The sequence below is a fragment of the Microcaecilia unicolor genome, chromosome 10 (assembly GCF_901765095.1).
Source record: "Microcaecilia unicolor chromosome 10, aMicUni1.1, whole genome shotgun sequence".
Taxonomy (NCBI): Eukaryota; Metazoa; Chordata; class Amphibia; order Gymnophiona; family Siphonopidae; genus Microcaecilia; species Microcaecilia unicolor.
In genome coordinates, this window is record NC_044040.1 from 138,289,932 (window position 1) to 138,313,460 (window position 23,529).

General features: G+C 43.7%; 1 protein-coding gene across 1 annotated transcript in view; it reads left to right on the top strand.

The window, feature by feature from the left end:
* The first annotated feature begins 883 nt into the window (after window positions 1-883).
* MTERF4 (mitochondrial transcription termination factor 4) overlaps window positions 884-23,529 on the top strand; it is a 28,237-nt gene continuing 5,591 nt past the window's right edge. Inside the window, exons 1-3 of the mRNA XM_030216537.1 lie at window positions 884-964; window positions 1,507-2,018; window positions 15,506-15,690. Of these exons, the coding sequence (XP_030072397.1) occupies window positions 1,541-2,018; window positions 15,506-15,690 (663 nt within the window). The 5' untranslated portion in view covers window positions 884-964; window positions 1,507-1,540. The remainder of the gene's footprint in view (window positions 965-1,506; window positions 2,019-15,505; window positions 15,691-23,529) is intronic.

A 23,529-nucleotide genomic window follows, 5' to 3' on the forward strand; every position in this document is an offset into this window, starting at 1 on the left:
AACGTAACTCTTTATTTTCCTAATCGTCCATACTAATTTTATCATGATTTGAAGTTTATATTCCACTGTTCAAAACAATATATCATGCCTGAAGTTTTACCCATTACCTTTTATTTCTTATTATGAAAATGAACTTCCTTACTTGAATATTACTTGAATACCTAACCCACTCTTGTCTTCCTTCACCTTAACTATGTATTTCTCTTTTCCGAAATTGGTGATCACCATTACGAAACAATTGTAAACCATATTGAGCCTGCAAATAGGTGGGGAAATGTGGGATACAAATGCTATAAATAAATAAATACAATGTTTTGTACTTTTTTGGGATCTTCCTAGGTATTTCTGACCTGGATTGGCCACTGTTGAAACAGGATGCTGGGCTTGATGGACCTTTGGTCTTTCCCAGTATGTATGGCAATACTTATGTATTGCTTTTTCAATAGCGTTTTCTATTGTTTGGTGTACTTGTGACTCCACCTACTACCAGCAAACTAACTACTCCTATTGGCTTCAACCCCTAGATAGCCTACTCGTACCGTCTCCTATTCTATCTCAACCTAAACCTTTGTACAGATTCGAACCTCTGTGCTTCAGTCAGTGCATGCGCGGCAGAGGCCACGAACAAAAGGAAGGCCCAGCTCTGCTCTGCGACAGCGTACCTTTCCGGATTTCTTGCTCCTTTATTGTTCAGGCAACTGGCACCCTGCGTACGCACCCAGACGGTCAGACTCCCAACTGTTGCCGGAACAACAATAGTGGCTGGGTCAGTGTAGCCTGTGACACCCCAACGCTCTCTCAATCACGCGCGACAACGCTGCAGCCTCATTAGCCCTATACTAGCACCGAGAAGCCAGCTTCCGGGCTCATTCCAGCTCCGCTGCAACCTTCCTGGCCCGCGAAACTACAGCCAGCACAAGGCCAGATCTACCTCCCTCTCTCTCACCCAAAGTGCCCGGACCAGGTATTTTTTTTCTTAATTTTTTAGCCTTACTGGGTTACAATAATATGCAGTAGGTTTAGGTTCTTCACAGAGCCATAAACCTTTCTTCTGTTACTAATGTTGGGGTTCTCAATTCAGTCCTTTGCACACATGCAGGAAGCATGTCTTTTTTTTTTTTTTTTTAAAGATAGCCACAATGAATACTAACGTAAGATTTTCTATAGAACCCCCTTTGTGGCCATCAGGACACATTGTTTTTATAATTGCAGTGAGACTTAAGTCCGTATAATATAGAAAGAAATGCATAAATATACAGGTAAAATCTGAATATGGCTGTAGAAATCGTCATGTTGATCATGTTCCAGTATAAGTGAAGTAGGCTGTATTTCTGTTTTGAATACCAGTGGTTCACACTTTCACTCAGCAGAGCAGGATCCACACCCACAGCACCACAGGCAGCTTGAACAGAATTAAATGATTCACTGATTATATAGTTTATATTTTGACTTTTAAATGTGTAATATAATATATATTTTTGTAATTATTATTATTTTTTCCATCAGGTTCTGCAGTGTTTTGGTCTTTTTTCTCTTGGTCATGAGAGAATCCCTGCCTTATATTCTGCAATCTACTGTAAGCCTCTTGCGTCTGTGTCCCAGGCGCCATACAGCTTGTAAATTTGGCTCAGCTGTTTCATCGGACAGTAATGAAGGATTATTCGCTGTTTCTGGGAATCTGGGACCAGACTGGAAGCTCCTGGATCATGTTAGGTTGTCCATTGCAAAACACTCAAGACAAGTACCTATAAAGGATGCTGAGTTGGACAAAGCAGCAGAGTCGCTTCACAAGATGGGATTCACTGATGACCAAATAATACAATTGTTTAAAATCCAGCCAGTGTCTTCTGCACCTGCACTACAGCAGAGGCTGACAATTGTGTCTGAGCTCCTGTTCTTGGATTTAAGTGTTGATAGGACACTGAAAGTGCTAGAGGGGAGCCCTGATGTGCTGAAAGTGAGGACGAAGACACTGCAGGATCGTGTGGAGAATCTGAGGAGACTGGGCCTTGGCGAAGGTACGGAGTCTTGATGATGATGTGCACACTAACATTGTGTTGTGTTTTCCTTTGTTGGAGAGTTTGTACTAGGATTGTAATACCACTTGTATGCTAAATTTGTTTTGGTAAGAAAAGCCTATTTTACCTTAAAATTACTGGTGTACTCCTAGTGCTAGTCTTTTTCTGGAAGTTTAAAAAATATATATTTATGTTATTTGACAGAACACTCGCAAAACAATTGCCAACACAGCCAGGCACAGGGAAAAGAAGAAGAGAGAGGAAAAAAAATAGTAACAAACCACAAACAGTCCCTGTACAAAGGCAAACCTTACAATGAAATATACAATTTAGACCCTCTGTGCACAGTAGGCCCGATATTTCTTCCAAACCTTTGGATAAATATCATATTTATCTCTTACAGTGTAAGATAATTGTTCAATCAAAGTAGTTTCCATCACTTGAGTAGCTCAATGATCAGAAAGAAGGGCAACCTTCCAAAAGTTAGAAATATTATAGTGAACAGCATGTATCATATGGCTGGCCAACTGATCTGCTCTCAGTAGCCCCAGGTTTTGTCCATAGCCCAATAAACCAAATAAAGGTGCAAGTAAGACCGCCCCAGAGCAGCCTGGATCTTCCCAAGTGTACTCTGCCAAAATAGCAGGACCACAGAGCAAGACCACCGTATATGGGGTAAAAAGTGCCTTGACCGTTACACCCCCTCCAACAGGAAGCAGAAACGGAACCACGAAAAGTCATAGAACTGAGGGAATCTATATAAGATATAAACATAAGCGCCACTCTCTGACTGTACATAGACATCGAATGAACGGCAGACCTTATAATATCTTAGTCTGACAGATCAAGTGCAGAAGATAAATCAGCATTCTATTGATCAACAAGCTTCTGTACTGGTAAAGGTGATGTGATAACATCCAACAGTTTTTAATATACACCAGTGGTTCCCAAACCTGAACCTGGAGGCACCCCAGACAGTCAGGTTTTTGGGATATCTACAATGAATATTCATGAGAAATATTTGCATGATCTGCTTAATCCCACACCACCTTATATCATGAAAAGTTCAGAAATGGAAAACAATAATATTAACCTCTCTCACAATATGCTAATATATCAACCTAAGTATTTATTTTACTTCTGTATTATGTACTAGACCTCACTGTTAGCTCATTTGCACATGATTTCCTCCCTAAGGAGGGGAAGCTAGTGTAGAGCAGCCAAGCATCATGCCTAGCTGCTCTGCGCAAGCCAAAGATGGCTTCATACAATCAGACAAGCTGCGTGTATAATAGCCGTCTACAACTTTAAATAAATTGCCATCTACAACCTTAGAAAAATACAAGTCCAGGTGAAGACGTCCAAGTGCTCGTCAGGAATGTCTTTTTTTTTTTTTTTTTTTTAAAGAGTATGGGTGAAGGACGTCCTTCGCTATGCCTCCATCCCTGTAACGGCAGTTGAGGACGTCCAAAATGTTTTTGTAAGAAGGACGTCCATGCCTGGATGTTTCTGTGAGAAGGACGTCCATGCCTGCTATGCCTCTGACACCCCCTTTATTTATTTGTATTTTGGATCACAAGTAGCAGCAGTGGGATTTGAACCGGCCACCTCTGGATTGCAAGACCAATGCTCTAACCACTAGGCCACTCCTCCACTCCTTTGAAATTTGGCCGTCCCTGTTGGGGGGGGGGGGGCAGTGTAGGACGTCCAAAATGTTTGAAAGAAGGATGTCCACGCATTCGCTATGCCTCCGCTGACAACACACATACCTCCTCTCCCAGGGACCTGCATGCTGCTGCAATGGACATTTCAGGCTGGCAAAAAAAATTTTTAAACCTGTTTTTTTTAGAGGGTTAGTCACCACTGGGGGAGTCAGGGGAGGTCATCCCCGATTCCCTCTGGTGGTCATCTGGTCAGTTCGCGCACCTTTTTGAGGCTTGGTCATAAGAAAAAATGGACCAAGTAAAGTCGCCCAAGTGCTCGTCAAGGACGCCCTTCTTTTTTCCATTATCGCTAGAGGATGCCCACCTGTTAGGCACACTCTAGTCCCACCTTTGCTACGCCTCCGACACGCCCCAGGAATCTTTGGTCGTCCCCGTGACAGAAGCAGTTGGGGACGCCCAAAATCAGCTTTCGATTTGGGTGACCCTGAGAGGACGCCCATCCCCTGATTTGTGTCGAAAGATGGGCGCCCTTCTCTTTCGAAAATAAGCCTGCTAGTTAACTCCACTGGAGGAGGTTGACGATAACACCCACCCCACTTCTCCAGACATTGCAATGCAGCTATAATCCTATCAAAAACTGGATGATATTGTGGGTTTAACCAAAATTCCAAAACTAAAGACCCCAAATCTCTAATACGACTACCTCATTAACTGCTAAACAAACCGAAGATCATTACCTTCCCTGAGACCAACCTCAAGAAAGATGGCAGTGCTAGGGAAAGAAGTTCTTACTAATCAGGGCAATAGGCGATAAACACTTTTCCTGAACACATAATATGCAAAGAACCTATTGCCATATCTTGACATTATGTACCATGGTAAAGCAGGATCTCAAAATGCATGCCAAAGTTAATGAGGGAGAGGTCAGCAAGAGAGGAAGCATATACTCCTTCATCTGAGCCTCCAAACAGAATCGGATGCCTGACACTGCTGTGCTGCGGGGAGGAGCTGGGACATCCAGTAATAAAGTTCAAGGTGAGGTAGTCCCATCCCTCTGTCCTCCTTAAAGTGGAACAGAGTAGAGACCAATGTGGGGTCCTTTCCTGTGTCAAATAAAAATAGAAATGTGACCATTAAGCCGCCAAAATACTGAACTTGTAACGTTAAAGGGAAAATGTTGAAACAAAGTAGGGCAAGACTACTACTACTACTATTTAACATTTCTAGAGCGCTGCAAAGTGTACGCAGCGCTGTACAAACACAGAAGAAAGACAGTCCCTGCTCAAAGAGCTTACAATCTAATAGACAAAAAGTAAAGCATTTAAATTTAAAATATTTAAGCAGTCAAGCACAAAAGAACAGTCACAGAAGGACTGAAGATGTTGAAGGGTGGTCAGTGTGATTAGGTGTAACTCTGGTTGGAGTAGTGGGAGAAGGTGATAGAAGAATAGAAATGGGTGAGGTAAAGTAATGAGTGGGTTGATAGGGAGGTTATATAAGACATGTCACTCTAGGGGTGGGTGGGTAGAGGGGTAAGTCTAAAGCAGGAGAAGGTATTCTCTGCAGCCTATCTGTGAGATGGAAAATGCTCTCTGAAGCTGCTGCTATAAGTTGTTAGTTTTCTCTCCCTGAAAGAGATCCAAGCCACACCCACGAAGTTCAAACTGTCAGTGGGGACGGTGAGGGGAGGAAATGGCAGTGCTTGATGAAAAAGAGAGCTCAGTTTGATAGGAGATATACTATAGGATGTCATTCTGAGGCCAGGCTAAGTCTAAAGCAGGAGAAGGTATTCTCTGCAGCCTATCTGTGAGATGGAAAATGCTCTCTGAAGCTGCTGCTATAAGTTGTTAGTTTTCTCTCCCTGAAAGAGATCCAAGCCACACCCACGAAGTTCAAACTGTCAGTGGGGAGGGTGAGGGGAGGAAATGGCAGTGCTTGATGAAAAAGAGAGCTCAGTTTGATAGGAGATATACTATAGGATGTCATTCTGAGGCCAGGCTAAGTCTAAAGCAGGAGAAGGTATTCTCTGCAGCCTATCTGTGAGATGGAAAATGCTCTCTGAAGCTGCTGCTATAAGTTGTTAGTTTTCTCTCCCTGAAAGAGATCCAAGCCACACCCACGAAGTTCAAAGGGGAGGAAATGGCAGTGCTTGATGAAAAAGAGAGCTCAGTTTGATAGGAGATATACTATAGGATGTCATTCTGAGGCCAGGCTAAGTCTAAAGCAGGAGAAGGTATTCTCTGCAGCCTATCTGTGAGATGGAAAATGCTCTCTGAAGCTGCTGCTATAAGTTGTTAGTTTTCTCTCCCTGAAAGAGATCCAAGCCACACCCACGAAGTTCAAACTGTCAGTGGGGAGGGTGAGGGGAGGAAATGGCAGTGCTTGATGAAAAAGAGAGCTCAGTTTGATAGGAGATATACTATAGGATGTCATTCTGAGGCCAGGCTAAGTCTAAAGCAGGAGAAGGTATTCTCTGCAGCCTATCTGTGAGATGGAAAATGCTCTCTGAAGCTGCTGCTATAAGTTGTTAGTTTTCTCTCCCTGAAAGAGATCCAAGCCACACCCACGAAGTTCAAACTGTCAGTGGGGAGGGTGAGGGGAGGAAATGGCAGTGCTTGATGAAAAAGAGAGCTCAGTTTGATAGGAGATATACTATAGGATGTCATTCTGAGGCCAGGCTAAGTCTAAAGCAGGAGAAGGTATTCTCTGCAGCCTATCTGTGAGATGGAAAATGCTCTCTGAAGCTGCTGCTATAAGTTGTTAGTTTTCTCTCTCTGAAAGAGATCCAAGCCACACCCACGAAGTTCAAACTGTCAGTGGGGAGGGTGAGGGGAGGAAATGGCAGTGCTTGATGAAAAAGAGAGCTCAGTTTGATAGGAGATATACTATAGGATGTCATTCTGAGGCCAGGCTAAGTCTAAAGCAGGAGAAGGTATTCTCTGCAGCCTATCTGTGAGATGGAAAATGCTCTCTTAAGACGTTCATCTTAAGGTTAATATGAACCCCCCCAAGGAGATGGGAAGATCCATCCATAATTGAAGGTCATATTGAATGTGAGTCAACAAAGGAATATAATTAATTAACCTGATATAAATCACGTAAATAAGAAAGAACTATAATTCCTAAATATCGAAAAGAAGAAATGGAGCATAACATACAAATCATGCCAGTGGAAGATCTCTGACCCCCCCCCCCCCTTTAGATTTAGCATAATTCAGGCAAAAGCCAGAGACATGACCAAACTATTCCACCAATGCTGTAAAGGCTGGACCAGAGGTATCTAGCTGAAACATGAAATGTGGAAGATCATCAGCACATAGGGACATTTTATGTTCGGAACCATCTACCATGAGGCCTCCAATATATCTAGAATCCCAAATACTACTACTATCAATCATTTCTTTAGCGCTGCTAGTTGTACGCAGCGCTTACACATTATATACAGGTGCTTTGTCCCTAAGGGGCTCACAGTCTAAGTTTTTGTACCTGGAGCAATGGAGGGTTATGTGACTTGCCCAAGGTCACAAGGAACTGCAGTGGGAATTGAACCCATGTTGCCAGAATCAGAGCCTGCTGCACTAGCGCTAGTCTACTCCTCAACTCCACTCCACATTGCACAAATGGTTCAAATGTGTGTTTGAATAATGTTTTCAATTTATAAAAATAAGGGGAGGTTTTTCAGCCTATGATTGAAGAATGGGGAGCATAAAGTAGTTACCCCTGTTTCTAAGGCTTTTCCTACCCCATGAAATTTGATTAATAAGAGCTGATGACCAATATCAGTGGGGGTTTGTGAGATGGTTGGCTAATCACTACAGTGAATTTCATGTATTAAGATTATACAATGAAGAACTCATGACACAAAGTAACAAAATCAGAAAACAAAAGTACAACTTCACACAAACCCCACCCCACACCAAACAGGGACCATGAAAACATCAGTATTGTAAAAAAAAACAAAGCATTAATAAGCTATTTGTACACATCAGCCTTAATTTTACAAAGTTAACTCCCCAAACTCCCACTCCTCACAAAATAAACAGAGCTAACCCTCCCCCCCACTCTACCTTCAGACAAAACAATATCCCTTGTACCCATAAACAAAAAGCCCACTAACAACTCAATCTACTACCCAAATATCCTTCACCAACCCCTCTTAAGTTTCCATTAATTAAAAGAGAAATTTTCCAAGCCCAATTCCACAACCCTCTAACATAGTCCATCCCAAAATTGTGAAGAAACCTTACCAAACTAAAAAGCAACCCACAGCAAAAAACAGATACCACCCAATTTCCATCTCGCTCTTCAAGAACCCTCATTGCTTCCCGGCAGCCCTAGAGAGGAAGGGCCTGCAACTCGGTGATGTGTAATAAAAATAAACCCTAGACCAATGTCCAAGCTCAAAATAGGTAATGAGATTTGATATACTGCTTTTCTGTTGTACAGTCAAAGTGGTTTACAATTATGATGGCAAATAAGAAAAAAAACACCAGACAAGAAGGAGCTCTTACATCATGAATCCTCCACTGCCATGGCTTGTAAAACACCGTTGACAGCCTCTGCATAACTTCTTTGAGAAGGCCCTACTGGAGTAGATTTGCTGTGGAGAGCTGCAGATTTGCGGCCCACCAGGCAACTGTGTAGCGTTGAATGAATGCTTCATCTTTGGCAGGGGTTGAAAAAATTAGTCTCCGCATACCAAGAGATCTGTAGCTTAGCAGGATAAAAGCATGGCTTGTGATATGTTATGTTGAAAGAAAGTGCTTTTAACATCTCTGAAAGCCAAGACTGTAATCTGCCAAGAACATTAGCATTTTGGAAATGAAGATCATGATGTGTTTTACCTCTCTGCAGAAGGAATTCACGATGTCTAAAATTCAATACCTTAAAAAGGATAGTGTGAGAGTGATCAGCCACACCTGCCCGCCGGGCAGGCGCTCTGTGAACGCAATCACTTACCATGTCAGATGGCAAGGACGAAGCAGAGAAAACTTCCCTAAGAAGCGTCAAAGCAAATTCCTCCATTGAGCCCACTTCCATGCCCTCAAGTACTCCAATAAGCTAAATATAGTTGTGGCGAGATCAGAACTCCAGATCCTCAGGATGAGCCAACGCTTTGTGCAAAGTATCTCTAATGCTTGTGGCTTCCTCCTTAAGTCCCCAAGGTCATCCTCAGCGGTTGATACATGCTGTTCCATGTACTTGATGTGCTTCACAGCTTCTTGTAATGCTGAGGCTAGTGAACTGACATCTGTCTGAATTGCAGTGTATTTAGTAGATAATGTCGTGTTACAGTTTCTGATCTCTGCTAGCACCCTATCCAGCATAGCTCCTCAGCTGATGCAAATCTCGAAGAAGCTCCAAGACTGGTATCCTCGTACTCTGGAGGATCTTCAGATGGATTCCCGCCACAGTCATAGTGCATCACGCATTCCACCATGGAAGGCTGGTAGCCATGATTTGCCTTGGACACCATAGATGGTGTCTTAAAATTAAGCTTAGAATCTATTTTACTCATTGTGAAAGTAAAGTTAAGGTAATCCAAACCGTAGGTACACCAATTTTGAAGTTAGAAATCCACCATTAGAAATAATGGGGCTTGGGAGAGCATTGAGGTGTGACTTCCCGTTAGGCAGCCATCTTGGACTCTCCTTTTTCTGGAATTTGTAATATTGAAAAGGTTAGTGGTTTTTGAGTTAGACTAGGCTTAAAAAAAATCCACATATTTAACTTAAAAAATACAGTACAATGCCAGTTATCCGGACTATGCTTGGCAGGGGGGTGGTTTGGGTAATCATTAATCCAGATGGTTGGACAAACCTAATTTTTTTTTAACAGAATTACAAATGGTATTACGTTAAGGTGCATACATACATGGTAACATACATGGAACATAGTATATCTGGAACAGATCATGGTGTGTGTGTATGTGTATATATATATATATATATATATATATATATATATATATATATATATATATATATATCTTGTGTATACATTCATGGTAAAGAGGAATACATTTGCATGATGGTTCCTGAGTAATAAATTGGATTGTAACGTACATTAGGTCACTATAGAGAGACCCTATTCCTCATAAGGTTTAAAGTGGTAGTGCTTGTTAATTAATAACAAAGAGGTTAAGCAGTCATGCGATAAAAGTTCGGTTTTGTATGGATCATGTATAATGTTATTTAGTATTTAGGATGGATGTTTGTGGTATGCCTTCTTGAAAAGATCTGTTTTCAGTAGCCTTCGGAAAATGGTTAGGTCTTGCGTTGTGTTTATGGCCTTCGGTAGTGCATTCCATAGCTGCGTGCAGATGTATGAGAATCTGGTCATGTATGTGGATTTATATTTTAGCCCTTTACAGTTAGGATAGTGGAGATTGAGGAATGTGCGTGATGATCTTTTTGTGTTCCTAGTAGGCAAGTCTATAAGGTCTGACATATAGGTCGGGGCTTCCCCGTAAATGATTTTGTGGACCAGGGTGCAAACTTTGAATGCAATTCATTCTTTTAGTGAAAGCCAGTAGTTTTTCTCTTAGGGGTTTGGCGCTTTCGTATTTCGCTTTCCCAAATATGAGTCTGGCTGCTGTGTTTTGAGTGGTTTGAAGCTTCTTAATGATTTGTTCTTTGCATCCGGCATAAATGGCTTTGCAGTAGTCTAGATGACTTAGTACTATTGATTGAACTAGGCTGCGGAATACTTCCCTTGGGAAGAAAGGTTTGATTCTTTTAAGTTTCCACATTGAGTAGAACATTTTCTTTGCTGTATTTTTCGCAAGGTCTTCGAGTGTAAGGTTTTGGTCAGTTGTGACTCCCAGAATTTTCAGGCTGTCTGAGATCGGGAGTGTGTAGTCTGGGGTGTTTATGGTATTGGGTTTGTTTGTGTTGTATTGTGAGGACAGGATTAGACATTGTGTTTTTTCTGCGTTTAGCTTTAGTTGGAATGTGTCCGCCCAGGAGTTCATTATTCGGAGGCTGTGTGTGATTTTATTTGTGATTTTGGTTATGTCTTGTTTGAATGGGATGTATATCGTGACATCGTCAGCATAGATGTACGGGTTAAGTCCTTGGTTGGATAGCGATTTGGCTAGAGGTGTCATCATTAAGTTAAAAAGGGTTGGTGAGAGCGGTGATCCTTGTGGTACTCCACATTCAGGTTTCCATGGTGTTGACGTTTTTGAGTTTGAGATCCCTTGGTAGGATCTTGCTGTTAAAGAAGCCTTTAAACCATTTTAGTACGTTTCCTCCAATCCCGAAGTAGTCTAGGATGTTCGGGAGTATTTGGTGGCTGACCATGTTGAACGCGCTGGACATATCAAACTGTAGGAGTAATACATTATTTCTAGTTGCAATTAGTTGTTTAAATTTGGTTATGAGAGTGGTTATCACTGTTTCAGTACTATGGTAGGATCGAAATCCCGACTGTGATTCATGTAGTATTGTAAATTTGTTTAGGTAATTGGTTAGTTGTTTGGTTACCATACTTTCCATTAGTTTTACTATCAGGGGGATGGATGCTACTGGTCGATAGTTGGTTGTGTCATTTAATTTTTTCTTCAAGTCTTTGGTTATGGGTGTAAGTAATATATTTCCTTTGTCCTTGGGGGAAAAGACCATGTTGTAGGATGTACTTCAGGTGTGACGTGAGGTCTATTATAAAGCGTTTGGGGGCGAACCTTATTAGGCTACTGGGGCAAGTATCCAGTTTGGAGTGGGTTTTGGAGAATTTGTTGAGTGCTTGAGTGATTTCTTCGGTTAGCAGATCGAAGTCATTCCAGGTGCGGTCTGCTGGGTATTCACCGGGAGTAGGGTCCAGGCAATCCATAAATTTTTCATGATCAGTGCTATTGAGTGGTAATGTGGATCGAAGTTTTATAATTTTCTCATTGAAGTATTTGGCGAGTTGGTCTGCCGATGGGGTGTCTGTGCTGGCTGTGGTAACTGGTGTTGTGTCTATTAGTTTATTCACAAGTTGGTAGAGTTTGTGTGCGTCTTTGTAGTCTGGTCCTATTTTGGTTTTGTAATATGCTCTTTTGGTTTGTCTTATTGTATATTTGTATTTTCTTTGCTTTTGTTTCCAATCTTTGAGTGTTCATTTTTTATTTTTTGCCACGCGTTCGAATCTCCTGACTTGTGTGTTTAAGTTTTTCAGTTCTTCGTTGAACCAAGGTATTGAGCTGTGTCTTCGTGTGGTTCTTGTTTGTAGTGATGCAATTTCATCTAGTATGGTCCTGCATCTGTCGTCCCAGTTTTGGAGATAGTATTTGAAGTCTGTCTGCTGACCATTCATTTTTGTAGATCTGTTGCCAGAATGTAGCAGGATCAATCTGTCCTCTAGTGGTGTAGGTTGTGCATTCTTGCTTGGGTTGCGTATCTTTTATCCGCCATTGTATGGCTGCGTTTAACTTATGGTGGTCTGACCATGGTATGGCCGTCCATTTTGTGTCTGTTAAAGGTTTGAGTTTAAGGATAGTTAGTATGTTAGGAGGTCAATTGTGTGTCCTTTGACATGTGTAGCTTGCATATTAGGCAAGTTAAGGTCCCATAGTTGTAGAAAGTCTTTGCAGTCACGTGTATTGGCTGCATTAGGGTCTTCCAAGTGTAGGTTTATGTCACCTGTTATGAGTAAGTTGGATATGCATGTATTCGATATAAAATCCATGAAGTTTGACTGGCATTCTTGCCAATTCCCTGGTGGTCTATAAAACTAGGAAATGAACGTGTTGAACATTAGTTTTCATTTTCAACAAGAAATGTGAAAACCCCCAAATTACAGTACTGTATTTGTAGTACATTACTGTATTTCTATTTAAAATGGAAGTACACTGTAGTACAGTATTTAAAAGTAAAGTACAGTTTTTGTTGTACATACACTACTGTGCAGTATTTCTATTTAAGAAAAGTAATATTTTAAAGTAAAGCACAGTACAGTATTTGTATATATATTACTGTATTTCTGTTTAATTGCTTCAAGGCTGATTTTCATTTCTGCTGCAAGATCACATAGTCTTTTCAGACAAAAGGAGCTGGGTCACACTTTCTTCCTGCTTTCCAGCCAAGCCATTCCTATATTCAAACATTCAAAGGCTTCTGCATGTGTCGGTCCCACATCAGTATTAACCTGGAGATTATCATCAGTTTCTGATTCTTAGAGTTCCTTGTCCTGTACTGATTCCACGATTTCATCATCTGTTATGATCCGATACCCTGGATCATATAGCGTCACTGCACATCCATTCGTTGACATTCTCAATATCACAATCTGAGCAACCAGGAACCTGTAGAACATCCTTAGCAATGTTTTTAAGGACATCTTCTTCTCCCTCTCCATGTCTTTCTGGTTTGTTTAGAATGATGTTCCATGCATTTTTTTCAGGGTTTGGTTTTTTTTAACCTTATTCCAAGCAATATTTTATATTCAGTTCTCTTGTTCTGTCCCCATATTCATAGATCAAGCAAGTCTCTTTAAACTGGCGTGGGCTTCCAATAAATGTAAACTCAATATCAGGGCTCAAAATCTTCAACATATGCCACAGGTATACAGTCCCATCACTCTGAATCATTGAAAAACTTGTACAAAACTTCTCCATTACTTCATTCCTGTGACATATGTTGAAGATTTCGAGCTCTGGGATTGAGTTTACATACTCATCTTCATGGAGGCAGGGTGCTTGTTTATATTTGTGTTGTGCTCTTTAATTAGGATAGGACAACAAAGTGATGTAATTGTAGTTCTCTTGTGATAGGCTCTTCCTGAGCACCTGTCCCTGTTCCCAATGCCTTGTGGGACTTTTCCTATTGGCTGTCCTTTGTCCTTGTCCTGCCCTTTCTCCAATGAGTGGAAAGGAATCTATTTGCACATATTTGTTATGAACTGTACCTGCTTTAAGCCTTTCAAAAGCTTTGTAACATCATCAAATTTTCACCAGTTTAAAAGTATTTACAGCATCCACTCTTCAGCCAGTATTGAAAGCCACCCCAGCTTATCTCTGCAGTGACAGACGGGGTGAGCTGGTAGAGAACAGACTCCCAGTTCTGTAAGTTATTTTCCTTTGTTTGATTTGCATTAAAGAAGGTTTTGGTTCAAGGGTTCTGAGTCTTCACAGTGATGTTCTATACTCTGGTTTTGTTGACAGTCTAGCTGAGTGTTTGACACTGCACTTTTGCAAGGACTGTACATTTCTTATGAATTGGATCATGCCACATTCATTTTCAATATCATCCAAAATAAGTTTTGTAGCAGTTGTTTCCTTTAAAGTTGTTTCAGTGAAATGATAACTCCTTGATCAATTGGCTGCATTAGGGATGTCACATTTGGTGGCAAAAAAAACCACTTTGAATCTACCTTCCTCTCGCTCTAAGCTTTCCACCTTGGGAACTGAAGGTGCATTGTCCCACAATAAAATGACCTTTCTATCTTTTCCAGTACGAAGCTGAAATCTTTTCACTTCCGGTATGAAGCAAATGTTGTACTAGTTGAAGAAAACCTCACAAGTCATCTCTTTTTTTATTTTTGTTGGTTTCTGTATAACAGCAGAAGGTTATATATATTTTCAATGCATGAGGATTTTTAGGTTTACCAATTAGCAATAACTCCAACTTATGACTACCAACAGTGTGACACATTCTTTGGATGACTTGAAACCAGGAGTGGATTGCTCCTTGCGACTAACCAGTGATTTACTGGGGAGCTATTTCCAATTCAGACCTGTTTCATCTGTATTATAAATACAATCAGGTTCATAGTGCTTGATAAGGTCATTATTCAGTTGTACAAGAGTCATTTAGCTGCTGATAAATTCGCGGAAAGTTTTTCACCATGGATTTCAATTTTAGTGTTCGAAATTTCAAAGCCATCCAGTGCTGGCTTTGAAATCTGAATCCCCCTGAAGTTGCTGATTGAAAAACATTGCCTTTTTGGCTAATAGCAGCCCACAAATTAGATGGCTCAATGATATTTTTTGCAGAAACCAAAGATATAGAGCTTTCTACCTGTTCAATAGGTGATCTTTTCATGGTTTTTCTGAAACATTCCTCTTTTTGAGAACCGAGACATAGTTTACGATAGCATCACTTTGTCTTTTTATGTCAGATATTGTTGTTGTTCCTACACCATATTCTTCTGCCAAATTTTTCCCCGACATACCCCTTTCTTAATTTCTCCACGATGTCAATTTTGTCTTTTAATGACAAAATGTGCCTTTTTCGCTTTGACGCCATTTTAAACACTGCTGCATCCTCGCTCTCACTGTTGTGTGAGTCAGGAGAAAAAGGAAAGGGCAAGGCTTTTCTCTGTTGTTTCCTTGCTCTCATTGACATTTCCTGCAGCAGACAGAGAGGATGAATCACTGGTAAGGTACTGTAGAATGTGATAGATTTAATGGGGGGGGCAGATGCTAGGCCGTTGGCGAAGGAAATGGTGACAGAGGGGTGATGCACTGCTACTGGGTGGTTCTGTTCCCACTCTGGCCCACCCGTATCTGTGCCGGTCCAGATAATTGAACATACGGTTAATCGACATTGTACTGTATTTATTATTCTGCTTGCCTACTCCAAAATTGATTGGGAAGTTTGAAACTAAATGGTTGGGTCCAAAATACAGGTACAGCAGCAATAGTTACTAACAGGATCATAGGTAAGCATAGAAAACACTTCCCTTTTGTTAAATGAACATGTATCTCTTTGGTGAAGCATTGCTGTTTAATACTATTTAATACTAATAAATGGATTAGTGAGGATGCAAGGCATCTACACTGGTGTAATGCAGAAGAATGCCTGAGTACCTCTACATAACATCCCTGTTGTTTCACTATAGGAAACCTCCAGCAAGTCATTTCTCAGTGCCCCAGCATCCTGACTCTGCCTCAGAAGTGTGTGGATGCTACAGTGCGTTTATTGAAGGAGCGTTGCCTTTTCTCAGCACAACAGGTGACTAAGATTCTGCGTACAGCTCCAAATATCTTGCATGAGGTACACCAGGACTTGGAATTTAAGTTCCAGGTGAGAATGAGTGAGAGTACTCTTTTCTTCCACCATGTTTTAAAATTTGTTCATAGGATATAAATACCTTAATCAGATTGTTAGGACCTTATTATTTCTGTACAAGAACATTATTCTTCTCCTAGGAGATATTATTAGTGCTTATTCTACTTTAACTAGCCAAATGTTTGACACCATTTGTTTCATTGCCTTTATTTGCTATAAACTTGTGGAGCACTATTCTAGTAGAACCCCATTTTCTATCCTTTGGCATTTATAGGGCACTCTACTTCTGTATTCAAGTACATAAGTAATGCCACACTGGGAAAAGACCAAGGGTCCATTGAGCCCAGCATCCTGTCCACGACAGCAGCCAATCCAGGCCAAGGGCACCTGGCGAGCTTCCCAAATGTACAAACATTCTATACTTGTTCCTGGAATTTTTCCCAAGTCCATTTAGTAGTGGTTTATGGACTTGTTGTTTAGAAAACCGTCTAACCCCTTTTTAAACTCTGCTAAGCTAACCGCCTTCACCATTATGTTATTAATATCAAAGTTTGGACAATGTTTTGAAATAGAGCATGATGTTATCCGTTTCTTCCATATTCTAAAGATGTTCTGGGCACCTTACAAATTCTGATGGTATTTTAAAATGGCTAAGGATGAATGATTACAAATGAATTTTCAGAAAACAGATTCTGGCCATCTAGAGTCGTCCCACAGTTGTAATATTGGAATAGATAGTGATTAAGAGTGATCAGTCTTGGTTTGCATTGCCTTAGAGTTGTTCTAGATGCTAATTTGACTTTGAAACTACATATTAGAGAGGTGCTAAAAAAATATATATATTTTTTTCTTCAAGCTAAGGCTTTTGTATAGTCTATACTAATTTCTTTAATGTGATGATTTCCATTTAATACTGCATCATTTAGTGTTATCGTCCATGGACTATTGTAATGCTCTCTTAATGGGGTTTTCAGGTGCTATGGTAAGAGCCTTGCAGATGGTTCAAAACTGCAGAGCTCAAATTGTCTCCATTAACAGATCTTACATCTGGCAGGACATTCTCAAGTGCATAGTTTATTGGTGAGATTCCTTTCTTGCAGTTAGTATGTAAGTATAGTACATAGAACAGAGCATGGCACTGTTATAGACCCTTGGTACTGAAACCTCCTTTTTTTGCTCATTTGACATTTATGACAGATGTGCAAGGTTTATGTAAGTCTCTTAAAATTTGGCTGTTTTACTAATTTTTCTTCCATCAGATGCTTTTATATTAAAGGTTATGTGTGAGCTTTATTGCATTTTTAACATATTACTCACGTTAAAGAATTTTGTATTTCTGTTAAGTAGTTTCCCACTGTTCTTGAACTTGTGAAATGGTTGTGTCCATCAACCAGCAGGTGGAGATAGAAAATACTGAGGAGCTGGACTAGATGCCAAAAGAGAGATGTCTGAGTTTTCAGTTCTCTATCTGCAGCAGGTGGATGGACACACTTTTCAGTCTCTGGTTCTGAGTGATTTGCTTCTGGTCCAGTTGGTCAACTGGTCCCCAGTTGAGCTTTGTGGGTAGCTTGGGACTGCAGAGTCTTATCTGGAGGTCTTCCGATCCCTTTCTCTGGTGCCCCACAAATATACTTCTTTCCTTCCTTCACCTCTCCTGTGTTTCTTGTAGAGCTCTCTTTTGGCATCCAGTTCAGCTCCTCAGTATTTCCTATCTCCAGCAGGGTGGATGGACGCAGTTTTCAGTCTCTGGTTCTGAATGATTTGCTGCTGGTCCCCAGTTGAGCTTTGCGGGTGGCTTGGGTCTGCAGAGTCGTATCTGGAGGTCTTCAGACCCCTGTCTTTGGTGCCTCACAAATTTTACTTCTTCCCTCCCTTCACCTCTCCCTTGTTTCTTGTGGCGCTCTTTTGTAGCATGACAGCCTTAACAAAAAAAAAAAAAGGAAAGAGGTTTACAGGAGAGCATGGGACTGAGTATTCATCCTGATCCTTTTTCATCTGGGATAAGACTTGTGGAGACTGTAAGCTTTGGGGGAGCAGCTGGCAGTGGTAAGTTTGACTCAAATGGTAGAGACTATTATAAAGAACAAAATTACAGAGCATATTCAAGAGCATGGATTAATGAGACAAAGCCAACACGAATTCAGTGAAGGGAAATCTTGCCTCACCAATCTATTAGTTTGGGCTGGCTAAGTTTCGTTTCACCGCCGTTGCGGCCGTCTTAGGCTACCCATTTGGGTTTTTCCCTTTTTTTTGTGCCTTTTATTTTTGGCACCATCGACGACATTGGCTTCGCCGCCGATATTTTTCCGTCCATGACATCGAAGATTCCTAGTGGCTTCAAGAAGTGCGGTCACTGCAACCGGGCAATCTCTGGTTCTGATCCACATGCATGGTGTATTCAGTGCCTTGGGCCCGAACATTGCCCAGCTGCCTGTAAATTGTGTCTCAGTCTCAAGAAGCGGATACAAGCGACGAGACAAGCTCCTTCTGTTTGGAGCTCTGCCCGGTACTTCGGCGTCAACAGAGGTACCGAGTTCAGCGGTGAGCAAGCATCGACCTCAGGAATGCAGGTAATGGCTGTCCGCAGACCACTGCACTCTGGGAATAGTGAGCCGTCGAGTGGGTCTCCACGTGTCTCGAAGGCTCCTGCTTCGCAGGCCCATCGGGACCGACCATCTTCGGACCCGACCCCGAGGAGGCGTTTGGATTTGACGTCCTCGTCGGTGCCGATGCCGTGCCTCAGACGAAGGCCAAGAAGCATCGGCACCGGTCTCCTCCTCGACACGGTACCGGGAGCTCCGAGGAGTCGAGGGAATCGGTACCCGAGAAGCATCGACGCCGGGAGGACCGCTCCCCCTCTATTCAGGAGGTGTCGATGGACAGCCCGGTACCGCCTCCTCATCCTTTGCAGGTTCTGCCTCCGACTCCTACACCGGCTTCCCTGCCTTTTCCAGTAGAGACTCTGGACGAGCGCTTCCGAGCTATTCTTCCAGGTTTCCTGGAAGGGCTGATGCGCCAGTCTGTACTGGTACCGACGGTGTTTGCGCCCTCGGTACCGTTGGCAGAAGTGCCAGCTGGCTCCTTGCCTGTGGTGAGGTCCCGACACCAGTATCGCTTGCGGCATCGGCTTCGGCTGCCACCCAGGTCGACTCCCCATCTACGTCGTTGGAGGGAGCTTCATCACCGCCGCCGAGGGAGTCGACTTCTTGACGACACCATTGAGGACATCATTCCTCGGAGTCAAGACGGGCCCGGTTTTGGACTGCTGTTAGGGAGCTTTTGTCCCGACACCAAGGAGGAGGCCTCGTGGGGGGAGGAAGAGGATCCCAGGCATTTCTCATCCAAGGAGTCCTGTGGTCTTCCTTCTGACCCCACTCCCTCTCCTGAAAGAAAGCTATCTTCACCAGAGAGTCTTTCTTTCTCCTCTTTTGTCCGGGAAATGTCTGTGGGCATTCCGTTCCCGGTGGTTACTGAGGATGAGCCCAGGACTGAGATGCTCGGTCCTCGACTATCCTTCACCACCTAAGGAGTCGTCCACGGCTCCTTTGCATAAGGTTCTCAAGAAGACTTTGCTTAGGAACTGGACGAAACCCTTAACTAATCCCACCATCCCTAAGAAGATTGAGTCCCAGTATAGGGTCCATGGAGAACCTGAGTTGATGAGGGCTTAGTTACCTCACGACTCTATGGTTGTGGACTCTGCCCTGAAGAGAGCTGGATGTTCTAGAGATTTTGCCTCGGCGCCCTCGGGGCGAGAATCTAGAACTCTCGACTCCTTTGGGAGGAAGGCCTACCAGTCCTCCATGCTAGTGTCCAAGATCCAGTGGTACCAGTTCTAGACGAGCATCCATATGCGGAACAATGTGAAGCAGCTGGCGGACCTGGTAGATAAGCTCCCTGTGGAGCAAGCCAGGCCTTTTCAGGAGGTGGTCACACAGCTGAAGGCGTGTTGTAAATTCCTGTCCGGGGTGTTTATGACACTTTTGATGTTGCATCCAGGTCTGCTGCTCAAGGTATAGTGATGCGCAGACTCTCAAGTCTGCATGCCTCTGACCTGGAAAGTAGGACCCAGCAGTGGCTTGTGGATGTTTCTTGCCGGGGGGGGGGGGGGGGATAACATTTTTGGCGAGAAGGTCGAGAGGGTTGTAGAACAGCTCAACTAGCGGGTCACCGCCCTCGACAATCTCTCCCACCGGGCGCCTTCAGCATCTACCTCAACTGGTAGACGTTTTTTCAGGGGCAGGAGGAGTGCTCCCTATTCTTATAATAAGCGTAGGTACACTCCACCTGCCCGACAGCCTTCTCAGGCTCAGCCCCAGCGCGCTCATTCTTGTCAACAGCGTGCGCCTAAACAGGCCCCTGCAGCTCCCCAGCAAAAGCAAGAGATGGGCTTTTGACTGGCTCCAGATGAGCATAGCTGTAGTAAACGTGTCCGTGCCGGACGACTTACTAGTTGGGGGGAGGTTAAACTTTTTTCACCAAAGGTGGCCTCTCATAACCTCCGACCAGGGGGTTCTTCAAATAGTCCGGTTAGGATACACCCTCAATTTGGCTTCTACACCGCCAGATTGCCCACCAGGAGCTCAGGCTTTTAGCTCCCAGCACAGGCAGGTACTTGCAGAGGAACTCTCCGCCCTTCTCAGCGCCAATGCAGTCGAGCCCGTTCCATCCAGGCAAGAAGGGCTGGGATTCTATTCCAGGTACTTCCTTGTGCAAAAGAAAACAGGGGGGATGCGTCCCATCCTAGATCTAAGGGCCCTGAACAAATTCCTGGTCCGAGAAAAGTTCAGGATGCTTTCCCTTGGCACCCTTCTTCCCATGATTCAGAAATACGATTGGCTATGCTCTTTGGACTTAAAGAATGCTTACACCCACATTCCAATACTTCCAGCTCACAGGAAGTATCTTCGATTTCGTCTCGGAACGCAACACTTCCAGGATTGTGTGCTGCTTTTTGGCCTGGCCTTGGCACCCCGGGACTTTACAAAATGCCTGGCGGTGGTTGCAGCGTCGCTACGCAGACTGGGAGTGCATGTGTTCCCTTACCTCGACGATTGGCTGTTGAAGAGCACCTCAGAGGCAGGAGCTCTACAGTCCATGCAGATGACTATTCAACTCCTGGAGCTACTCGGGTTTGTTTTAAATTACCCAAAGTCCCATCTCCTACCAGTTCAAAGACTAGAATTCATAGGAGCTCTGTTGGACTCAACGACAGCTCAGGCCTATCTTCCCAAGATGAGGGCAGACAATCTTTTGTCTCTCGTTTCCATGGTCAGTGCGTCTCAACAGGTCACGGCTCGGCAGATGTTGAGAATTCTCAACCACATGGCCTCCACAGTCCATGTGACTCCCGTGGCACGCCTTCATATGAGATTAGTGCTGACGATGGATGCATCTCTCCTGGGGTGGGGAGCGCATGTAGATGGTCTTCACACTCAAGGACTTTGGTCCCTCCAGGAATCAGGTCTCCAGATCAATCTCCTGGAGTTGCGAGGAATCTGGAATGCTCTAAAGGCTTTCAGAGATCGGCTGTCCAACCAAATTATCCAAATTCAGACAGACAACCAGGTTGCCATGTACTGCGTCAACAAGCAGGGGGGCACCGGATCTCACTCCTTGTGTCAGGAAGCTGTCCAGATGTGGCTTTGGGCTTGTCGTTGAGGCATGTTTCTCCAAGCCACATATCTGGCAGGCGTAAACAACAGTCTGGCCGACAGATTGAGCCGGATAATGCAACCTCATGAGTGGTCGCTCAACTCGCGTGTGGTGCGCAAGATCTTCCAAGCGTGGGGCACCCCCTTGGTGGATCTTTTTGCCACTCAGCTCAATCATAGGGTCCCTCAGTTCTGTTCCAGACTACAGGCCCACGACAGACTAGCGACAGATGCTTTTTCTCCTTCATTGGGGGAAGAGCCTTCTGTATGCATATCCTCCCATACCTCTTGTGGGGAAGACTCTGCTGAAACTCAAGCAAGACCAAGGAACCATGATTCTGATTGCTCCTTTCTGGCCGTGTCAGATTTGGTTCCCTCTTCTGAAATTATCCTCCAAAGAACCGTGGAGATTGGAGTGTTTTCCCGACCCTCATAACGCAGAACGAGGGGGCAATTCTGCATCCCAACCTCCAGTCTCTGGCTCTCACGGCCTGGATGTTGAGAGCGTAGAGTTCGTATCCTTGGGTCTCTCCGAGGGTGTCTCCCGAGTCTTGCTTGCTTCCAGGAAAGATTCCACGAAGCGGTGTTATTATTTCAAGTGGAGGAGGTTTGCCGTCTGGTGTGATGGCAAGGCCCTAGATCCTCATTCTTGTCCTACAAAGACCCTGCTTGAATACCTTCTATACTTGTCAGAGTCTGGTCTCAAGACCAACTTCCTTAAGGGTTCATCTTAGTGCAATCAGTGCTTACCATCAGTGTGTAGAAGGTAAGCCTATTCACTTCATGAGAGGTTTGCTTTTGTCAAACCCCCCTGTCAAACATCCAACAGTGTCATGGGATCTCAGCGTCATCCTCTCCCAGCTGATGAAGCCTCCTTTTGAGCCACTGAATTCCTGCCATCTGAAGTACTTGACCTGGAAGGTCATTTTCTTGGTGGCTGTTACTTCAGCTCGTAGAGTCAGTGAGCTTGAAGCCTTGGTAGCCCATGCTCCCTATACTAAATTTCATCACAACAGAGTAGTCCTCCGCACTCACCCTAAGTTCTTGCTGAAGGTGGTGTCAGAGTTCCATATGAGCCAGTCAATTGTCTTGCCAACATTTTTTCCCCGACCTCATACCCGCCCTGCTGAGCGTCAGTTGCACACATTGGACTGCAAGAGAGCATTGGCCTTCTATCTGGAGCGGACAAGCCCATTCAGACAGTCCGCCCAAATGTTTGTATCATTTGATCCCCATAGGAGGGGAGTCTCTGTCGGGAAACACACCATTTCCAATTGGCTAGCAGATTGCATTTCCTTCACTGATCCCCAAGCTGGGCTGACTCTTGAGGGTCATGTCACGGCTCATAATGTTAGAGCCATGGCAGTGTTGGTGGCCCACTTGAAGTCAGCCACTATTGAAGAGATTTGCAAGGTTGCGACGTGGTCTTCAGTCCACACATTCACATCTCATTACTGCCTTCAGCAGGATAGCCAACGCGACAGTCGGTTTGGGCAGTCAGTGCTGCAGAATCTGTTTGGGTATTAGGATCCAACTCCACCCCCCCTAGGCCCATTTTTGTTCTGTTCCAGGCTGCACTATCAGTTAATAGTTTTCTTCGTAGGTCAATCCTTGTTATGTCCTCGCCGTTGCGAGGCCCAGTTGACCTTTCTTTGTTGTTTTGAGTGAGCCTGGGGGCTAGGGATACCCCACATGTGAGAACAAGCAGCCTGCTTGTCCACGGAGAAAGGAAGATACATACCTGTAGCAGGTATTCTCTGAGGACAGCAGGCTGATTGTTCTCACAAACCCGCCCTCCTCCCTTTTGGAGTTGTTCCTTCTTTTCATCTTTGCTTTTTGATCTAACTGATGTCCCCACGCGATGGGCAGGAAGATGGCCGCGCCTGCGCACGACCAAAGGCTCTAGCCAACTTTTGTTGCTAGGAAGATTTCCGGACCTCAGGGCTGCCGTGGACTTCACCCATCAGAACAATCAGCCTGCTGTCCTCAGAGAATACCTGCTACAGGTATGTATCTTCGCAGATCCTACACTTCCCTTTCATCTAACGCTCTAATCTTGCTTAAAGTGGATTGTAATTGAGCAGAAAACCTTCTGGTGATACTTGTAAGAGTGTCAAGGAGAGAAATCGGTTGGGAAGGAATAGAAAGGATCTCGATGGCAGCGAAAGTACAATGGAAAGAAAAGGAGAACAACAAGCCT